At 43.8% G+C, this 21803-nt stretch overlaps 1 protein-coding gene across 1 annotated transcript in view; it reads right to left on the bottom strand.

Moving 5' to 3' along the window:
* Positions 1-21803, bottom strand: part of MSI2 (musashi RNA binding protein 2) — a 382621-nt gene that overhangs the window by 257336 nt on the left and 103482 nt on the right. The window contains exon 7 of the mRNA XM_026656594.2: positions 18463-18555. Coding sequence (XP_026512379.1) covers positions 18463-18555 — 93 coding nt within the window. The remainder of the gene's footprint in view (positions 1-18462; positions 18556-21803) is intronic.

Raw genomic sequence — 21803 nt, 5'->3', positions numbered from 1 at the left:
AATCTTCAAGGAGTACCTGGATCTCTTGTGTAATGAATGGATTCTGGAGTGATCTTACCTGCCTGGTATGTCCGACCCTGATTTAGCACAGTCAGAATGTCCCACTCTATCATGACAATTAGATGTACTTCCAGCGTTTTAATAAGTGATTGATGTATGTGCCACTGCCTTGTTAAACTTTATATGTTTAAAAAACCCAAATATTTCAAAATACGGTACTTATTTCAGAAACAATTCCTCCTGTACGAGAGACTGAAGCTCTCAAACCTCTTCTTGGAAGATATTATACAGCCAGCCCAAAACATCGCGGTGTCACCCATTCTTGGATGAGTATCTATTTATGGACAAAGAAATTATACATGTGGTGTCCTCACCAACAGTGACACATCTCCACTCAAGTGTGAGTCACCTACTCATATAAGCACACTTCTGAAAATAAATCTTATTTACCAGAATTAAATTCCACACACTTGGGGGACAAAATACCTACTTTAAAAAAAATAGTGCAGCAATGCAGGAATGTTAAAAACAATACTGTACAAGGCACCAAGTCTTCAGATCACAGCACATACGGCTTCATAAATCCATGGTGCAACTGAAAGCATTTAGGATATGGAAGTTAGACAGTCAGAGGCGTTCTTTATAAACCATTGCTAAGGTCACAAAAGTGCTACTGTCCACAAGAAGGCTTTCAGAATGGTCTCGGTGATTCATGCTTTACAAAAATATATATGTATACCCATAGTCATAGGGAGAGCTCACAGAATGAGCTAAAAGTAATTGCATAAAATGTAGTGCTAAACAGAGGGTTCAAACCACAAAGCTGTTGAGAAGGAACATTGAAAATGTCAGCATGGCTGAAAGACATTCACCAGTGGTGAACTGTTCTACAGATGCAATAAAAAAAAGTAAAGGGTACTTGGGTAATGGGACCAACATTACAGTTGTTGATCTAATTTATATCTAGGAAGGAAAAAAAGTAAAAATGGAACAAATTCAAACTTCTTTTATAGTAATAGTCTCCAGTTGAGCATAATCACCAAAGCTACAGTGATAAGATTGCCAAAACTAGACAAACATCTGTGAGATGAATTCATCTCAGAGGGGAAGCCAACAGCTTGTTATCATTAAAGAGGCGATGCTCTCTCTGCGTTTGAACTGCAGGCCCCCTTGTTACTGCATTTGCTGAGGCAATTGCACCAGATGTTGGCAGCTATCTTCAGATGGATGACAAGCACCTGCTGTTGGGGAAATTAAATGCTCATCAGCCTTCTTTACTGGGGAGGGTGTGAGGGGAGAAAAGGATAGTGGCAATAGCTGACCCTTCAAAATAAACCTATATCTAGGAAATGACAGTGAAGTGTTGGCTTGCCAAGTGGAGAAGCAGAGTGGAAATTCGTTGGATAGCTTCCATAGCCTCTGGTGAAATTTGCTTCCCACCCTCCCAGTTTTAACAATTAAGATGGCACCAATTTGAACTTGTTAAACAGCTCCTCATGGTAATAGAGTTAATAGCAAAACCTTCCCACGGCAAAGTCACCCACACAGCAACTTCTCCGCAAACCCAGCCTCACTCCATTCAGCAGGTGCTCCCCACGTTGAAAAGTTTACTGTGTAGTATCTTGAGGCAATAGATCCCCACCAGAACCAATGCATTCAAGGTCAAGCATCTGTTTTAAAAAGAATTGATGTTCAAAGCAGAATCACATTCATGCCGGCACAAACTCAGCTTTGAAATCAAAGCCCTGCAACAGGGATATGCTTGCAGTCTCTTAACACTGAGAAGTACTTGTACCAGCATTCTTGTTTAAATTATCAGAGCCTTCTCTTCAAGTATTAGACAGCTTTCAGAAATGAACTCTTGTAAAATTTAAGCCAGCCTTCACAAGTCATCTCTAAAAAAGAAAGTACAGACCAACATCCATCTGGCAAAGAAAAAGTGGTACTCTACCCATCTTCTTGTCCAGAAAGCTACAATCTGAAAACTGTGAACCCATTGTATATGAGACAGACACAGCATAATAGAATTGATGGCAAATACTCCATTCCTTTACATACAGTTTAAGGGTCGAATTACCAAAGTGGTGACATGACAACACAGATATATATTGTGCCACCTAGACAATCTAGAGCCCATTCCATCTTTCAAAACCATTCTGCCTGGGAAGGAAAATTAGAACTATCATTGTTAATTATGCAACACCATGGATTTGTGAATGTCCATGATGGGGACAAGCACTGGTTTGATCTAATCTGACCACATGCATTCTGGATATCCCTCAGATTAAGAGGCAGTTAATCCTCATTCTGGTTAGATTATCTAAATTGGCTCTTCATCTGAGCTACTTTGCCCTTGTCCCAATTTCTGGAGATTTATTTATATACACATATACTGCACTATATACATACTTTAAAAACACATTCTCTCTCTCATGGACCCGGGTCTGGGACATATTACCCAGTTCTAGGTGGTTACTGATGTTGCTAAAATGAAAACAAATTAATGAACCATTTTGGTTCATTTATTCCTAGCCTTCTCAAATAGTCCATTTTCACATCACTCTGCTTCAACCTTTACTGAAATACTCCCAGCTTCACATTTTTTCCCCCAGAACAATAAATGTTAAAAACCCTTGACAGAGTTCTACATATTCTAGTATCTGAACTTAAGTGTATTTCATGTTCTAACTCTCTCTGCATGACTAGTGCAAGTCCAATTAAATTGCCCATTCCTAAAGATACTGTGAAGAGCAGATACATATTTTACGTCTACAACTGGTTGAAAATTATCTGTTGAAGTTTTTCAAGGAAAATGTGAGGTTTCAAAAAAAAAAAAAAAATCATGCAAAGTGTCTACCTCAAAAATTTTCAATTAAAAAAACAAAAAAACCCCAAAATCAGCCAACATGATTCCCCCTCCCACCCAGTTTTCAGTTTTCTTATATGAAGTCAAAATTGTCCATGGGTGGCGGTGGGTGGATGGGTGAGGGGGAAACCTATTCTCCAACCAGCTCAATTTACTTCAAAATGTAATTTTACAGTATATCCCGACAAAACAAAAAACCAACAACAAGGACACATCCTGTGCACAGCCTCAGAGTTATGGGTGGTCTTTAGAGGTAGATTTTCAAAGGCATACATGGGAGTTTGGTACCCCTGTCACTTTTTGTGCTTTTGAAAGTCTCCCTCTTAATCGGAAACAGTGTAATTAAGAATTAATGTTCATGCCGCTACAACCAACAAACAGCCTGGGCAAGTGACTGAATATCAAAGCAATAAGAAGTTTATTGCAAGAAAGTCCTCCCCACTCCATCAGCATTATTCTAATTACACAAGATGAAAAGAAAATGTCACCTAGTAAAATTCACTGGATCTTCCAACTGATACTCCTCAATCGCTGTGACCAACTCACCTCTCCCCTCCCTCCCCACAGCCTGCTCTCTCTCAAGTCTAGAACTTCCTCAGTATGCCTGAAAAGCTAGGAAGACAAAATAATCCAGCCAGAAAGGACCCTGCCAAAGATATCCCTAGAGCTGCTGGAATCTTTAAGCGGTTGTCTGGGCTCCTCCACACAAAGATTCTGAATTGCAGACTGAACAAGGTTAACACAAAATGTAAGTGTAAGGAGCTGCCAAACCCCATTGGTGATGGGAGGGAATACTGGGGAGACATCTCCTATGACAGCTGACATTCAGATGCACATTAAGCAGGAAAGTAATTGAAGCCCATATAAAAAGCATGGGCTAAATTCACCTCTGGGGCAACACCAGGGATTACAGTGGGGTTAAGCAGGGATGAACCGAGCCCTTAACATTACAGAAAACAATAGATGACCAGTTTGCTGCCCCCCTGCAGGAGGGGGTGGAGACCATACTTTATCTCATCTGAATGACAACTGCTGCATCTTCCATGGGGCTCTCAGAGCATCTTCACCGTTTAGGAATTCCATTGGGGTCACGTCTGTTTGTTTTAAGAGGCACACGTAGGCTCTGCCATCTTACTCGTGATGTCTGAGAAATGACGGCTTCTCTTTCTGGAATGACACTCATTTCCCAAACACCCTGCAATAGTGGTCAGTTAATTCTGGGGACAGGAGAGAGGCGACACATCTGTGATCTGGTTTCTCCGGAGCTCATCCACCTCACTCTGCTTCCCGGTGACTGGCTATCCGGGATGGCAGCTCTGAGTCTGGCCTAGTCAGAGCTCAAAGGAGGAGTCTGTCAATGCTCTCACTTCTTCTGCCCAGGACAATGGTTGGTGCTTTTGATGAACACTGAGCACAGAGACACTGAGATGGAGAGAGCTGAGAACAGTGCTATTCTGCATCTCCTCCGTTGTGGCCAGCCCTTCAGTGAAGGAGGTATTTCTAAAAGAAGGTAGCAGCCCTAAGAGAGGGCAGAGTTTAGACCAGAGAGGAAGGTAGGAGTGATATAACTGGGTAAAATCTGCCACCTGAAGTCTTCTTGGCTCTTGGTGGCTTTGCCAGATTGAGAGGTCTATAGCACAAAACCCATCAGGTCTGGATTGGTAACTTCCACAACACCATGGTGTGCTTGCTCTGCAATCACTTATTATTTGCATTGCCATAGAGCCCACGGTCCCATCGCGCCAGGTGCTGTACAAACAGAGACCGTCTCTGCGCCAAAGAGCATGCAATCTAGGTAAGCTCCACAAACCCAGCCAAGATCTGTAAACCACAAGCTGACCTAATTTTTCAGAGAGACAAAGAGAACCCCCCTAGCACAGTGACTCAAAGATGGGTTTAAAAATGAATCATTTTTTTCAAGAGAGTGGACTTGTGTGCAAAAAGCACTGAGAGGGCTGGGCACAACATCACAGAGCTGTTTAAGAGAGGAACAACAAATTCTTCTGGGCAGCAATCGACTGAAATCCTTCTCTACTCATATAATACCATTCACTGTATACAGCCAGTTGAACAGGCTATGAGTGAATGATTATGGCCATACGCATGCATGTGGAAAAAAGTGTCATTCCACCTCTTTCCAGTAATGTGTGTTCCTTTTCCATGTTAGTCAGGAATTATTTATCTAAGCTTCCCACAGGTATTTTGAAGAGCCCTGCTCTTGCTACTGCTCAGCTCAGAAAAGCTACGTTTTAACAAAAAACAACATGACTTGTATCACAGAATGTTAAAATATTCTGTAACATGATGATATCATGATCACATGAGCATTCTCTAAATTGAAAGTGTTCTCCACCCCATGTTACTTGACAAGCGTACATACATACATACATACATACATACATACACACACACACACACACACACACTCACACACGCCAGCCAAAAGTAGAACTTTGCAAGCTTAATTTGCACCACACCAGGTTTAAAGTAACTGGGGCTATTTTTTTCCTTAATAAATCAATGTTAAAAGAGAAGTTTTTCCAAAAGCAAAGCTTTGGTCTAGTCAGTTGAGGTTAGTAAAAGTATGAATGGCATAGTATTCTGGACGAGGATTGTTGCGTAAATGGGTAAAGAGTTGCAAAGTCTACCTATCAAAATACTTTTCTTAAGAGGCCAAGCATGCTGCACTTTGAGAAGGGCAGGTATTAAAATGTGGTTTCATGTAGTGTCATGGTATGTTCAAAAATTTCAATGGAAAGTATTAGAGGGTTGATAATAGACCACCCCCCGTTTCTGTCTTGATATCTACCTGTGATCTGTTGCCTTATACTTAGATCATAAGCTCTTTGAGGCAAGGACCATCTTTCTGTTCTGTGTCTGTAAAGCACCGAGCACAGTGGCGCTCTACATCATGACTGGGTCCTGCTTGGCTCTGCCAAAATAGTTTTCTTTCAGCATTGCACACAGTTTTATTCTGTGGAGCCGTAATTCAGGAACAAACCAGACCATTTATAAAACATTCGGCATTGTGACAGGCTCCGAGATCCTCAGACAAAAGAGACGAGTAACTTTTAGTATGAGATTAGTGACATTTTTCACCCAATATACAGTTTACTGGTTTTGTACAAGACAAACAAGTGAAAGCAACTTGCTTGTGGCCTGGAAAAGATACAAGTCACTGTCTCAATAGCAATGTGTTTCTACTGATAGTGATGTGTGGCATGCCTGTAAACCTATACGCATATACAAATTTCATTTATAGGGTAAAAAGTTGTGCGGGGGGGGGGGGAGCACGAATTTATTAAAATAACTGCTACTAACGCAGGCCCTCACCCAGCAATTGACCATGCAAGGGGATCTGCACTGACTTCACTGGGCTGTGTGCGGATGCAGGGGTCAACTTGCAGGATCAGGGCCATAGCCGCTCCTATTTTATTACAAGAACATGTATGATCGAAATAAAGGCCATGACACCAGCCATGGCATTATACTAAAGTAAATGAGACACGAGGGAGGGGACTAGTGACACTTATGTCAAGTAGGGCTGTGTTGATTTTGTTAATTTCCATTTTCGCACTGAAGTGAGCTACGGGAGCCAACCTGGAAAGATGCTTCTAGCCTTTACTGCCCACAGACCTCGCTAGGAGTGGAGGGTACTGGTGCTCTGTATTATGGTAGCACCCAGAGGCCCCCGTTGAGATCAGGGTCCCATTGCGCTCGATGCTGCATTTACACATTAGTAAGAGAGTCTCTGTGCGCTAAAGAATTTACAAAATATGGATGATAAAGCATGAAAGGGAAAAGAAACGCATAGAGCAGCATTTCTCAAACTGGGGTCTGCGGACCCCCAGGAACTCCAGGGGGTCCGTGGGCCCCACTGATCGACTCCTCCCTCTCCCTCCTTCAATTCCTCCCCCTCCCTCCCAGTGCCTCGTTCCCTGGCATGCAGGAGGTGTTGGGAGGGTGGGGAGGAGCAGGGACGGGGCAGAATCCTGTCCGGGCTGCTGGCCCTGCTGATCAACTCCTCCCCCTATAGACCTCTCAATCACAGCTGTTCCTTGGCGTGCAGGAGGTGCTGGGAGGGAGGGGGAGGAGCGGGGACCAGACGCCACTCAGGGGAGGGGGAAGAAAGATGCAGGAAAGAGAAGGGGCAGGGGTGGAGAGGGGGTGGGAAGAGGTGGGGGGACCTTGGGGGAAGGGGTGGAGTGGGGGCAGGGCCTGGGGCTGAGCTGGGGGTTTGGGAGTCCGCAAAAATTTTTAAATCAAAATGAGGGCCCTCCGGTTGTTAAAGCTTGAAAACTGCTGGTATAGAGAGATCAAGCAACTTGCACAAGACCACAAACCTTCTGTGCCACCAAGTCAGAAATACTGTAGAACCTTGATCTCCTAAGTCCTGTGCCTAATCAATTGGACCATGCCAGTTCTCAGTTTTAAATCATGATAATTTCCTCAATTGTTTAACAAAAAGGAAAGAAAACAACATTTCCAACTTTCTTCAGCGTTCTGATGCAGCTTCCCCCTCCAACCCGACAAACCCCACACCTTAACAGTACCTCCTTTTATAAAATCCAGCTAGAAACCTCTGTGACCAATATGTAATTTGTAACTTCCACAAAGCATGTGTCTTATTACAGACCACCTAAAAACTGGCTTCCTGCACGCGAGCATTAGTTGAGAGAATGAAAAAAAAAAAAAAGTGTTTTTTTTTTTTTTTTTTTAATGCAATGGTCAAGTTTTCTGGTTTATTAAAAAAATGGTAGTTGTGGTGGGAGAAATTATAAAAACATACATTTAAGGCTAAAAAGGATCACTATAATCATTGCATGTCAAAGTAAAATCTTAAAGGAGTGTCCATATTATCCCTTTAGTGTACACCATGGACTCAACACACAAAATTCTGAAATCCAAAATACTGGAACTGAAAGCAAATGGAAAGAACACAGCAGGCAATATACAGAAGGACCAAAAGCTATTCTCTAACAACCATACGAAAATAGTTCTAATAAACATTTTTTTAATTGCTTGTAACTTGTCCAAAACTTTTTAAACAATGGTGTATCAGTCTCTGTTTTAAAGGTTTGTATTATTCAAATTCAGCAACTGGATGACTTGTTTTCTGCTGAAAACTCAGGTCAACTTAGATGGGAAGGAATGAAGGAAGAGAGAAAATGAGCTAAAAGCTATTAAGTATCAGCTAGATAGCTCATGATTGCTTCTGAAGGCAGTGGAGAGGTTAGCAGCAGTCAAAAAAACACCAAACCAAAACACCAACACATTATTAACTTTACTGCATATTAAAATCTTTCTGGTACTCTGGCTATTACAGACTAGAGTGTAAATAAAGTCCAGACCTGCCCTTCTATTTCACAGACCGTAACTAATTCACCAATGGTGGAAATACAACACTGAAAATTTAAAAGGCTGTCAAATCAAAAAAACCACTTCTCAGCAGAGCAACTACTTTAAAAATAAACCATCCATGTATCCTATTGACCACAAAATCTACATATCAGTGTGCAATAGATGAAACAATATGATTTGGACCATACGCCAAGTCTTCCAGAAGAGCACGACTCCTTGCTCCTCCTGACACTCTTAGGGTACGTCTATACTTACCCGCTGGTTCGGCGGCAAGAAATCGATCCCAGAAGTGCTCGCCGTCGATGCCGGTACTCCTGCTCCGCGAGAGGAGTACGCGCAGTCGACGGGGGAGCCTGCCTGCCGCGTGTGGACCCGCGGTAAGTACCTTGTATTTCGAACTAAGATATTTCGACTTCAGCTACGTTATTCACGTAGCTGAAGTTGCGTATCTTAATTCGAACTGGGGGGTTAGTGTGGACCAGCCCTTACATGTAGACTTCCAAAATCCCCCTGAAATGAACCCATGGAGAGAAAGCCTTCTTTTTTCATGCTAACAACTCTATTATAATAACATCTTCAGAGGCCATACCCAGGGTCTTAGGAAAAAGTAAACCTTTGGAGCATTTACTTCTCCACTGGTGCATTAACTCGTTCACACCCAGACAGCCTGGCCAAACAAGGAGGAGCTTTCTTTCATGTTTTTGTGTGTTATATTTTCACAGCTGTCAAAAGAGAAGCATGTAGAAAGCAAATTATGTAAACTACCTGATTAAGATAAAATCCTTAGTGTAGATAACTCCCTCTCCCCTCCACTCCGCCCCCAGCCCCACACACACCAGTTAAAAATAGGAGAAAATATAGAGGTTTCCTCATCTGTTACTCACACGATTTTTTTAAACCAGCAAAAGGTTAAACATTACTCTCTTTATTCCAGTGTGTGATACTGTATACACAAAGAAGGGTTACCTATAGGGCACTGATTCATACATTTTGTTGTTTGCAGCTTACTTGGTTTAAAACTTGAATCTTCTTGCCGTACGATACAATACTATGGCTATGTTGAGATATGCCTGAAGCGAAGACAAGGGCTTAAGGAGTTACTTTTCTCCCACATAGTTTAACTATAACTAGCCCACAAACCAAGACTGCAAGAGGAAGATGCTAGAAAATTAAAATCCTTTGAAGCACAATTTTTTCATGAAAAACAATATCAGAAGCTAAAGACCTTTACTCAACTGGTTTATTTTGCTCCTGACGGGAAACAACAAGCAATTGTATGAGATCCTTTGAGATTCAGAAATCCTGATGTTTTGAACTTACCTTATATCTTAAAGCCTTCCTGAGGATCCAATCTTTGCAAAACAAAGTTGGAACACGTCTACAGTTTGTCCAAGACACCACACATAAGCCAGGAAAAGAAAATTAATACAACAAATAGAATATATACACGCTGTTCTGTTCCAATTTCAGAATTAAATTTAAAATATAAACCTGACTGCCATACCCCTCAAACATCTCATTTTAGGAAAGCAATAAAAATAAGGATGAAATAGAAGAACTGGACCCTGCTTGAAGATTTTCAGAGCAAATAAAGCAGACTGGGCTAGCAAAATTATCATGGCTTTCGTAGCAGTTTACTACAGAAAGGTTTAAAAGATTTCAAAGAAAGGTTTAAAATCTCAACATGTGAAATTCATTTGAGAGATATTTTAAATCTCTTCACCATAGAAATATTCTAAATCTGTTTTTAACCAATTATTTTTTAAAACAGCCTTTCCCACACACAGGATAAGAAGTACATTTATATTTCTGAATAGGGTAGTCTCATGTGGCGATACCATGCATGGACAAATCTGGAAGGTTAAACCAACCAAAACATACCATACCTTTTAAGCAAGTGTGTGTCCCCATTGTCCTGGTTAAATAGGCTGAAAATACTGTAGCCTCGTTATTCAACAGATTGTTCCCACAAAGGCCAAGTTGAGCATTTCAAGAAAATTTTTTACACAATTCCCTTTCGGTAATTAGGGCAAAAGTTTATCTGAAGCCCAGTCATATTAATGCATCTATTAACGGACAAAATGTGACATTTTAACATTCTTAAACTCAAGTGGTGTTTCTGACCTAAATTCTCAGGTTTGACTTTTCACCACTCAGCAACAGCTAAAACTCCAAACAATTTTCTTAAAGGTAACATATAGTTAGGATACAGAAAAGGGTTAAAACACCATGTCAAACAACAAGTCCTGGCATTACACCAGAAGGGACATGGGAACCAGGGCAGCTGAGTTATAAAGGCCTGATTGTAGCAGCCCACTGGATTGGAAATGACTTGTAGGCCTAATGAAACAAAACTTTGGCAGTAAAACAGAATGAAAGGAACGAGACAATAAAAGACAGGAACAAAGGGAGCAGAGTTGTTTCAGCTTAGCAAAATAAGCTCACTTTGTTGTTGGGAAAAGCCAAAGCCGATTAGGATAAACCAATGACTAAGCATAAGTCTTCCAAACTAATTACACAGTTCACCATGTGAAGTATAATTGCAAGTCTCAAAATAAGGACTACTTTACTTTCACAGGAGTTCTATAAAGCAAGCATTACCTAATAAAAAGCTGAACCATAAGAAGTCCCTTATCATCAGTAGCTTACAGCTTAAAAGGTGCAGAACATGCATGTCCTGGGAGAAGTGTAATTCATTAACTTTTAGGGGCTTCCTTCTTCTAGTCAAAATCCTTTAAGAGGCTATTGCCTTTTCTTTTTTGAAATGATACTGGAGTCTTAAACGCTCGGATACATCCTAATCACAGGACAGAGAAGGAAAATATAGGCTAGAATCCATTAGCAAATAGCATGGTTTTATTTATTTAAGAAAAGCATAACATAGTTTAATTATCAACTAAAATGTTGATAATTTGGACCCCTTTCTAAGCTCAGGCAAAAGTGCTCAGAGAGACAGAGGCAGAGAGTGAGCGAGAGCAGAATTTCATCTCAGGGATTACAGCATTGATTTGGATTAAAATTCCAATAGCATTCTTTTGCACTGGAGAGACGCGGTGGCAACACAGGGAGGAACGGAGAGGGACAGAATGGCAGAAATTGGACTTCACTTTAAATTTTTTAACCCCCTTTAGGACATTCTGGCTTAAATAAATTAATACGTTTTGTTCCTGGGCAGCTTTTCACTTTTGCCTCACTTTTATCCTCCGGACAATGCTGCAGTCTCTGGGTTGTAAACACTGCAGGGCAATGGATATTTATTTTGAAAGTGTTTAAAAATTCCAGTAAAAGCAGTTTAAAAGTTCACAGGAACAATCTTATCAGGCTTAGGTGTAATGAAAGCATCTAACGTGGAGGCCAAAACCAACCTTACAGTGTCCTTTTTTTTTTAAAAAGTGTATTACATTTTTCACTCATCCACAAAATAGTATTTGGACTCTAAACCCTACGTTCAGTGGACAGAACTGACTCAGTTCAGTTCGACCCAGAAGAGCATACTAGGATCCCGCTCAACACAAAGAACCACTGTCTGGAAACAAGGAGGGAGCAGCTTTAAGCCACTCTTGCACCATCCGAATTCTGGGCTGCTCCGTGGGGGGTCCTGACATAAACCACCCCAGGGATTTGTCTCAATTACAGCAGACTAGCCTCAGCTGACTGTGGGCTGCAGTGAAGCAAGCCACGACCCTTCCCCCAACACACCTACCCATCCCCTCTTCTGGCACATCCCCTATGCCAAGGCTTGCAAGAGGAGTCCTTAGAAGAAAGCTTGAGTGCTGTCTTCCTCCGTTCCTTTCCTTGGGGAATCCTCCACATCCAGGGATTTCTTTCACAGCCCCTTGTCACAGATCTGGCCCTTTTATCCAGTGTCATAATTACACAGAATACCTAGCTCCCATATCAGTGTTTCTCAAATGTGGCCACCATGGGCTTTTCTTGCAGCCACAGCCTCCCGGGCTGTGATTTGGAGGGGAGGGGGTGGAGCAGTGGCCCCTCCCGCTCGCTCCCTGTTGCTCCTGAATGCACAGCCTTGGTTGCTGGGGCTTCCAGTTGTGCCCTGCCCCCCTCTGGAGACACCTGGGATACAATGGTGGTGGAGCAGGCAGCTGGTGATTTCCCCACCTTCCATGGGGTGATGGGGCTCAGGCTTTGGGCTTCAGCCCAGGAGTGGCATGGAAGGCAGGCTCTGGCTGCGTGGCTTTGGGTTCCATCCCCTAGCTGTAGGGCTTCAGGCTCCGGCCCCCTGCTGCCTCCCCATCCAATCCCTGTCGCCCCCATCGCCCCTGGCCCCCGCTGCCTCCCCCGATCCTCTGTCCGGGACTTAATTTGACCCCAGACTTGCCGGGGCTGAGTAAGTCTGCTGTGAAAAGTGATACTTGTATGTTTGTTCATATCGCTTTTCATAGCAGACTTACTGGCTAGCAATAAATAAATTACAATGATTTGGATGTGTATTTGTGCATATTTATTTGCTTTTCCTAAGGGTAATTAAGTATTTTAGGAAAAAGCATGAGCTCGGCCACCAGCAAGAGTTGGTCGCCACACTCTGAGGACACCAAATAATTTGTCCTGATGACCCCTGTCCTATATAATCAGCAGATCTCCAAGTGCTTTTTGTACGGAGGTCAGAGCAGAAGTGAGGATCTCACCCAGAGTTCTATCCCTACCTCTGCCACTCACCTGCTATATGATCTTGAGCAAATTGCTTCTCTTTCGGCCTCTGTTACCCATCCCATGCTTTGTCTATTTAGATCATAAACTCCTCACAGCAGACACGCTCTCTTGTGCCTTTGTACAGTGCTTAGCACAATGGGGACCCAACTCTAGTTACTGCCATAAAACAACCACCAACTGCCACCCCCACCACTCAAACTGTGCTTTCTCATTTACCCAAAAAAAGACTGATCTATTCTGTATCTAGTCCTGAGCTTGTCTCATCTTGAGACAAGCCAGACTTTTTGTGACAAAGCCCACTAAGTTTATAAAAGCTTCTGCTCAAGTATTCAGTATTACCTACCCAAGTGTCCAAAAATCGTGAGTTGCCCCCTTCCCCACCAAATCCTGAGATTTTTGTAAATAATATTAAATGTTGTGTTCTTTTTCTCTCATTTTTGAGCCTTCGGGACACACTCCAGTCATATTTTCCAGCTTTCCTCTGCAACTACAAGGGCTTAAAACTTCCCTTATTTGTTAAATGAAAGATTCTTTAAGGAAAGCAATAAACATAAGGAGACTTGTGATAAAAATCACAAGAGTTAGAATTGCAAATACGCTACCTGGCAAGCATGTGTCATAGTAAAAGCAGAGGAATCTAAAATAACGGCAGTTTTTGCTTCTTTTACTTTTACGTTTCTCTCATTGAACTTGGAGGATGAAGTGGTTTCAAATAATACACAGTAGGCCTCTTCCTAACAGCTATATTTAAACTAATGAATGATACCCAATCAGTTTGGCCCACAACCTGGTAGCCATCTTATCCCCGAGGTGTATTTCGAGAGCTATCTGGAGTTATGGAAGCAGCCACTCGCCTGTTGTTAAGCTTCTCTCTGCAACAAGCAAAAACAAGATTTCTAGAACCACATCACTGGTTAAGTATTTTTTCCACCCCAATAAATATAGCAAATATTTCGAAGAAAAAGGAAACAGCTGGAGCCGTTCTTATCAAACACAGGAGGCGTCTCAAGAATGTCCATTATATAAGGCCCTTTTTTGTTGTCTCTGAGAAGTAAAGAAAGTGCTCAGTAATTCCAATCCCTGCAGCCACGCTGATGATCCATCATGAAATATTTGTATTAAACTACAAGTGAGATTGAGGCTCCATTGTGCTAGGCACTGTACGAACACATTGTAAGAGAGAGTCCCTGCCCTGCAGAATCTGTCTGCCTTTTCTATTTAGATCGTGAAAGGTAGGAGGGAAATAGGCACAGAGACGGAAATCAACTTGCCCAAGGTCACCCCCATTATCAGTGGCAGAGCCAAGGGCAGAGCCCAGGTCTCAGATGCCAGTCAACTGTTGTATCACATTACTAGGTCTTAATGTCAGGTGTGCTGAACACCCACCAGCACTGACACACATTGGTGTTACGGGTGCTTAACACCCCTCAGAATCAGGTCCTTAGACATCACCACCAGATAACCGCAAATCTGAAACACAGCCCACCTGTGAGGTTAGCATTTTTATACTACCTCATGTCCAAGTGAGTAAACTTAAGCATAAATGTCTCACCAAGGTCATGCAGCAAGTCACAGTGGAATCAAGACTAGAACTCGGGTCTTTTCTCCAAGCTGCATGCTCTTACAGTTAGCATACTGGACTGGGAAGGAGGAGATCCTGATTCAATTCCCAGCTCTGCAACAGACCTCCTGCGGACGTTGCATAAATCACTTAACCTCTCTTTGCCCAAGTTCCTCATCTGTAAAATGAAGGTAGGACTTTCCTGCCTCACAGGTGTGCTGTGGGGGTAAATGTTGGGAAGGCATTCAGACTAGAATGACCAGAACTAGAGAAGAGCCAGTTAACAAATAACATTGCTGTATACTATAACAGTAATACCCAGCTCTTGTACTTTTCATCAGTTGACTAGAACGCAGATCTCCCGAGCCCCAGTGCTCTTGCCACTAGGAAACACTGCCTCACATTATCGCACTCATGCAGCTGTGTCACTTCAATGGTACGTGACTCTATTTGGTCTCAGTACTGATTCAAAGATGCTCGTTGTTGAAGGCCGGAGCAAAGGCTTTTAGATGTGACTCATGATTTTGGGTGCCTCCATTTTTGGGTCCCCAACTTGAGACACTTCAAAAGGACCCAATTTTCATGAAGTACCGAGCTCCTTCTAAAAGCCAGGCCCCTCTTAAAGTTCTCTCTAGTCAGGCATCCATATTTTGAAGCAACCAGAATCACTAGTCCCTTTTGAAACCTTGGCCTGGCTGTCTGCATTCTCAGAGACTCAAACTGCAAGCATGAAACTACCAGATGGCAAAATTAAAAGACTATATTAAGGGTGCACTCAGGCAATATGCAAAGCTACATACATCAAAACTATTATTAACTTCAAAAAATACAGGTTAGAGGAGTTCTGCCGTTTTGATAATGACTACAGAAGTAGCATCCAAAAGCTCATGTAATCCTTTAATAAAAGGCTCAGCGGGCTGTAAACATCCTGCCGGAATCGAAGATTATTATTGAAAATAAAATGAATGGTTTGCAAAGCAACTATCAATCCAGCATAGTAACAATTTATAAGCACCACTCCTCTGCCCGCAACAAAATAACGTGTAGCCGAGGCTCTCAGAGGTTATTTAAAAACGTCCAACAGGGACTGAAAGCTGCTCTGGGGAACCTGATGTGTCCTCCTGCAAGTCTACAACCAAATCATCAATGATCACACAACTGAATTCCCAGATTTTGTTGGCAGACTATCAGGGCTTTAGTGCCAGTCAACAGGGCCGCCCAGAGGATTCAGGGGGCCTGGGGGCACTTCAGCGGTGGGTCCCGGGGCGGAAGGACCCCCCCACCACCGAATTGCTGCCGAAGACCTGGAGCGGAAGAAGCTCCGGGGGCCCGGGTCCCACGAGAGTTTTCCGGGGCCCCCGGAGCGAGTGAAGGACCCCGCTCCAGGGGCCCCGAAAAACTCTCATGGGGGCCCCTGCGGGGCCCGGGGCAAATTGCCCCACTTGTCCCCCCCTCTGGGCAGCCGTGCCAGTCAATAGCTGGAGGCCTGAGACTCCGTGGCAATGGAAGTCCACTTTTTCCCCATCTCAAAGATCAGCTCACCCTACGAGGCCAATATAAAACAGCTCAAACAGTTTCTAGGATGTTGCCCAGAGCATTGCTAAGGGTATTGCAGAATGCAACCTGTTGGAGCAATTGGTTTACAAGTAAAGAATAACAATGGTGCAAGAATTCCCAATGAATTATGGTAGTCACTGCATGCACTAGCATTCAAAGGCCATCATATGGTGATGGATTAATAGCAACAAGTTCTTCCCAACGTATTTTGGACTAATTAAAAAAAAATGCAAAAGGGGCAGCTCTCTGAAGCTCTAGGCACTCCTGACACAAGTTATTTATAGCAACAAAAAAATGAAATGGTCTTTCTGCCCTGACCAGAATGCAGCCCCCCCATGCATCACAAAACTCTCTTCCCTTGCACAGATCTTATCCCTTCACAGCTGTCCGAACAAAGAAACGCACCATGCAGCCTACCCTGCATACCAAAAGACCAGAAATATTTTCTTGAGCAGGAGGGAGCTGGTTCCAAAGTGGAGGGTCCCCCAGAGAGAATGAACTATCAAACCCCTCCCTAGAAAATCAAGGTTGGATCCAGCTCAAATGCCTCTGCTGATTGCAGATTCTGCAGTGTGACATGGCGAGAGATGCCATCTATTGGATAGGAAGATCCCAAGTCATTTAGGACTTAACCAAAAGGAATAGAATGAGGTGGGGTTTAGGCACAGTATTTAATTTCAGAGCAAGAGAGATAAGGAGAGAAAAGATGACTCGTGAAACACATTCTGCTTTGCCTACCTCACCTGCTGCTTTTAAGAGCAAATTCAAGAGTAACTTGTTTAAAGTGTCTGAAAGAGTTTTCAGCAAGATGGCACCTAAAGTCTCCCAAATGGATCTCTTGTACCAATCAAGAATCATGGTCAGAAGACCTTTGTTTAATGCTCATGGATAACAAGGGAACATTATGCTGGCTTAATAAGGGGACAGAAAGCTGTAGATCCTTTAGAGCAGGGTCACCCAAACTTTGCAGCGGACAGTAACTTTCTGGAAGCTAGAGAGTCCTAAAGTTTGCATGACTTAAGTGGCCCATTGGGTTTTCAAGTGATACTGCTTCGGTTCTATTTCAGTGGCAGGTTTGGAAGAATTAAAACTGGAATATCCCAAAGAACACTGCATAAACTTGCCATTGCATAACCTCGTCACATTACTTCTGACTTGGGAGCCTCCTGCAAAACAATGCATTTTGGGAAGGGTCTTGCCTTCTTTTGTAGGCCACTTCTTAAGAGGACAATCAACTTGAAACCTAATCAATTAAGAAAAAAAAGTTAAAAGTCTTTCCAAGTATTGCACCTGCCCCTGAATCCTGCTAACATCTTTTGTGGTTTTACAACCACTTTGCCCTAATTTAAATTTAACCTGCCTCCTCCTGCATTGCTGTGTGATTGATCCATGCAGACAAAAAGGGGAACAAAATGACTATGTGCAAAGCAAAGCAAAGAAAACGGGGGAAAGAGAGAAAAATATTCTCTCTGATCAGAGTTTTCATAATCTTAAATGTTACTGTAACAGTTGCAGGTAAAAATAATTTCAGACAGAGGTATGATTATTAAATTGACAGGGGTCCTTTAGAGACAAAGACGGCACTGCAGACTCAGCAAGCTGCTGTTTGAGTGGTTGGAGTCATCGCAACTTTGGACTTGAAATGATCTGTTCAGAAAGTCTCAGGGATCCAACTGCTCTACAACAGCTTTCTCTGGTTTCCCACACGGCCCCAATCCTGAAACAGAATCCTTGTGGACACAGAAGCCCTTTCGTATAGAGCCCAGTTTAAGTCAGTGGGACACCATGCTAGCATACAGGCCTGTCTGCAAAGATCCAGTTGCAAGATTGAGGCTAAATTTGTTCCTTTCTTGAAAATATCCCCTTCTAACATTCTGGTAGTTTCAGGGCTTCTTCAGTGGTCCTATGTCACTTCACAGGATGTTTCTGCAACATCCAAAAAGGACCTGGCTCAGGGAACTTTTTTAAAAGAAAATCAAATAGACATTCTGGTGTTACACACAGGACTTCTGTTATTCCTAAAGCTCTGTTATCAGCTATTGTCATAATTTAATGACTCCACATGAACTCTCTGTATCTCACACACACACCCCTTTTACCACTGAAATTTCTGTTAAATGGAAAGCTGATTTTATGATGTATGAAATATTATATCATCACGTATCCAAGCACCACATTCTTCCCTGAGATACACACATGCAACTTTTAATGATTTAGTTACTAACTTTTATTGAAGAAACAAAGCTGTCAACAGTAAAACTTTTTTTTTTTTTTAAATATATGCATTATAAATACAAAAGGAAATACTAGTCTGATTTCAATAAATGTACCTAAAGGCAAAAGTTAGCTTCACATTTGATTGTGACTCTTGCTGCAGTTTTTCAAAATAGACTTAAAAAAGAGAAGGAATTCAAACTATGCAGTGTTGACTTGTGCTGGCACTCACCTTGCCAAACTGTTCGAAGTATTGCTTTACATCTTCCACTACTGTATTAGCAGATAATCCACCTACAAATATTTTCTTTGTTCTTGTGACCATCTGTAAGAAATTACAAAACAAGCACACAGTTAACCAGATTATTCAAAACATTATGTGAAAAAAAAGAAATATTTTTCAAATGCCATCCCTAACCAAGTTAATGAGAATATTTCTTCACGAAAGCAATTGAGAATCTATTCAATTATATTTGGTATTTCTTGTTTTGTTTTGTTTGAGGGGAGGCTGGGTATAGGCATTCGATAATAATGTCCTAGTCCCCTCAGATATTTTTTTTTAATAAATGTTTTTATTGTGGTTCTCAATGCAAACATAACTGAAAAAAGTTACAGTATAGGATCAGATTTCCTGTGCCTACTAGCTGTAGTTTCAAAAGGACACAAGCAGGTGATCAGCGATTATATTGCACGTAAGGGATTCATAGATGCCAAGGCCAGAAAGGACCACTGTGATTCTCTAGTGAGTCTGACCTCCTGTTATAACACAAGCCATAGGATTTCCCCTGAATTAATTCCTGTTTGAACTAGAGCATATCTGGATTTAAAAATTGCCAGGGATGGAGAAGCCTTTACAGCCCTTGGCCAGTTGTTCCAATGGTTAATTACCCTCACTGCTAGGGTTGCCAGTTTTCTAATTGCAACAAAACCAAACACCCTGGCCCCGCCCTTTCTCTGAGGTCCTGCTCCCCACTCACTCCATCCCCCATCCCTCCGTCGCTCGCTCTCTCCCCACGCTCACTCCCTTTCACGGGGCTGGGGCAGGGGGTGAGGGCAGGCAGCTCCCAGAAGCGGCTGGCATGTCCAGCTCCTAGGCGGAGGGGCCAGCGGGAGCTGCGGAGCCAGCGTTCGGAGCGGGGACAGCAGCAGCACGCGGAGCCTCGGGGCCGCCCCTACGCCTAGGAGCCGTACATGCCAGAAGCTTCCGGGAGCCGTGTGGAGCCAGGGCACACAGGTGAGCCTGCCTTAGATCTGCTGCTGCACCGCCGACTGGACTTTTAGCAGCCAGGGTCAGTGGTCCCTTTTCAACCAGGCTTTCCGGACACCTGCCAACTCTACTCACCATTAAAACTGTGTTATTACTGTCCATGGATCAGATTAAAAGGAAACTGCCCACTTTATTTAGATTTTAGAATAACTAAAGAGACGCCTAGCCACCCATTAACAATGCCATTTAAATCACAGCAGCATTAAAATAATCAATTCAGCAGGAGCTCAGGCAGCCACCTACAGAAATTTCTTTTCGCCTCTTCATAGTCTAGGAAGCATGCCCTCAGCCCTCTCCAAAAGCTCTGCAGAACAGTGGTTCTCAACCAGGGGCCGGGGCCTCCTGGGGGGCCGCGAGCAGGCTTCAGGGGGGCTGCCAAGCCAGACAAGCATTAGCCTCACTGGTGCCCAGGGCAGAAAGCTGAAGCCCCGCCACATGGGGTTGAAGCCCGGGGCCCTGAGCCCTGCCACCTGGGGCTGAAGCCAAAGCCTGAGCAATGTAGCTTCGTGGGAGCTCCCATGGCATGAGGCCCCAGGCAACTGCCCTGCTTGCTACCCCCTAACACCGGCCACAGCTTTTATATGCAGAAAATCAGTTACTGTGGCACAGGCGGGCCGTGGAGTTTTTATAGCATGTTGGGGGGGGGCCTCCGAAAGAAAGAGGTGGAGAACCTCAGGTGGAGAACATGTGTCTTTTTCAGCATGCCCAGAAGGTCATCAAATTTGGACTATTTCCAATCAGAGGTGGAGAGCAAGTTCCAGAGTCCTGGAGCCCTCAACAGAGAATGCCCTGCCAGCAGCTCCCCTTTTGTAACACCTGAGATCCATCTCAAGCGCCCCTGCTAGGGTGACCAGATCGCAACACTAAAATATTGGGACACACTGGGGTTCCGTGAGCCCTGCCCACAGTCCACCCCCGTTCCTCCCAGGCTCCGCCCCCACTCTGCCCCAGGTCCTGGCCCCTCCCCACTCGCCCCCCACCACCGCGCCCCTCCTCATCCCCCGGCCCCCTGCTGGCTTGCTACATCCCTCCTCAGTCCCCCACCCACCACTCGCCTCCTCACCTCCCCGCCCGCTGCTCGCTCGCCTCTTCACCCCCCCGCCCGCCACTCACCCCTACAGCGCCGATTTCCCCTCTGCCAGGTGAGTGCTCGCCCACCCTCCGCCTCTTCCCACCCCTGCACCGCCCTCGCTCCGCCTCCATTCCACCCCCTTCCCCCAAGTCCCCGCCCCTGCCCTGCCTCTTCTCTGCCGCGTCCCCACTCCTCCCCATCCCTCCTGGAAAGCGCTAAGCGCCACCAAACAGCTGTTAGGCAGCGGGAAGCGCTGGAAGGGGGGGGGGGGGAAGGGGGGACGCGAGGTGGTGGGAGCTTGGCTGCAATTTTTCCCCATGGGTGCTCCAACCCTGGAACACCCACGGAGTCAGCGCCTCCCTCCCGCTCGCCTCCTTACCTGAATATCGGGACAAATGGCGTCCCGATCGTACATTGATTGGGGATGCAGGACAAAGGGTTAAATATCGGGACAGCCCTGATTTTATCAGGTCATCTGGTCACCCTAGCCCCTGTTAACAGCAGCTATGGCAGTATGGCATGGGGAAAGAGGTGGACATTTAGGGCTTTATAGGGCAGAATCAAAACTTTAAACTCCATCAACAGGCAGCCAATGCACATCAGGAGCACTAATGTCATATGATCCCAGAGAGATGACTGGCTCAGTAAGCAAGCTGCTACCTTCTGCACTTTAATGCCACTTTCTTCTGTATGGCCTAGCTATTTTGGAGTCTGAATGAAGAGTAAGACAGACAATACAGAAAAAGATCCTTAATGCTGGTGAAAAGAACTAGCAGACAGTATCAGACCCAACATATATTTTGAAAGTTTATGGCTGTTTACTAACTGAAAGCACAGCTAAAATGGGTACATAGAAATGCCACGTATAAAAGAACCTGGTTTTATGTGTTCCATCAGACACAGAATGGGCTTGGCAGAGGCATTCAAACTTACAAAGGGTATAGTGAAAAATGCATCACTCACTCCTTTTTACTTTGCCCCATAACCTGAGAACAAGGAGTCTGTTAAATTAATGGCTGGTAAATATAGAACCAATAAAAGGAAATAGCAGCATGGATAGTCAGCCTGGGTAATTCATTTCTGCAACTATTCAACTGAAATGCAGGGGCTGGATTTTTTTTTAAAGGGCCAGATATATTTTATGACAATTGGCAAAGTTTAAAATTACGCAAATTAGTTTCTTGTCTACACGGAGGATTTGGCCACACTCGCCAGCCAAGAGGATAGCTACAAC

The sequence above is a fragment of the Terrapene carolina genome, unplaced genomic scaffold (genome assembly GCF_002925995.2).
Source record: "Terrapene carolina triunguis isolate 2854851 unplaced genomic scaffold, T_m_triunguis-2.0 Scaffold231, whole genome shotgun sequence".
Taxonomy (NCBI): domain Eukaryota; kingdom Metazoa; phylum Chordata; order Testudines; family Emydidae; genus Terrapene; species Terrapene triunguis.
This window is presented reverse-complemented; position numbering and strand designations above follow the sequence as displayed.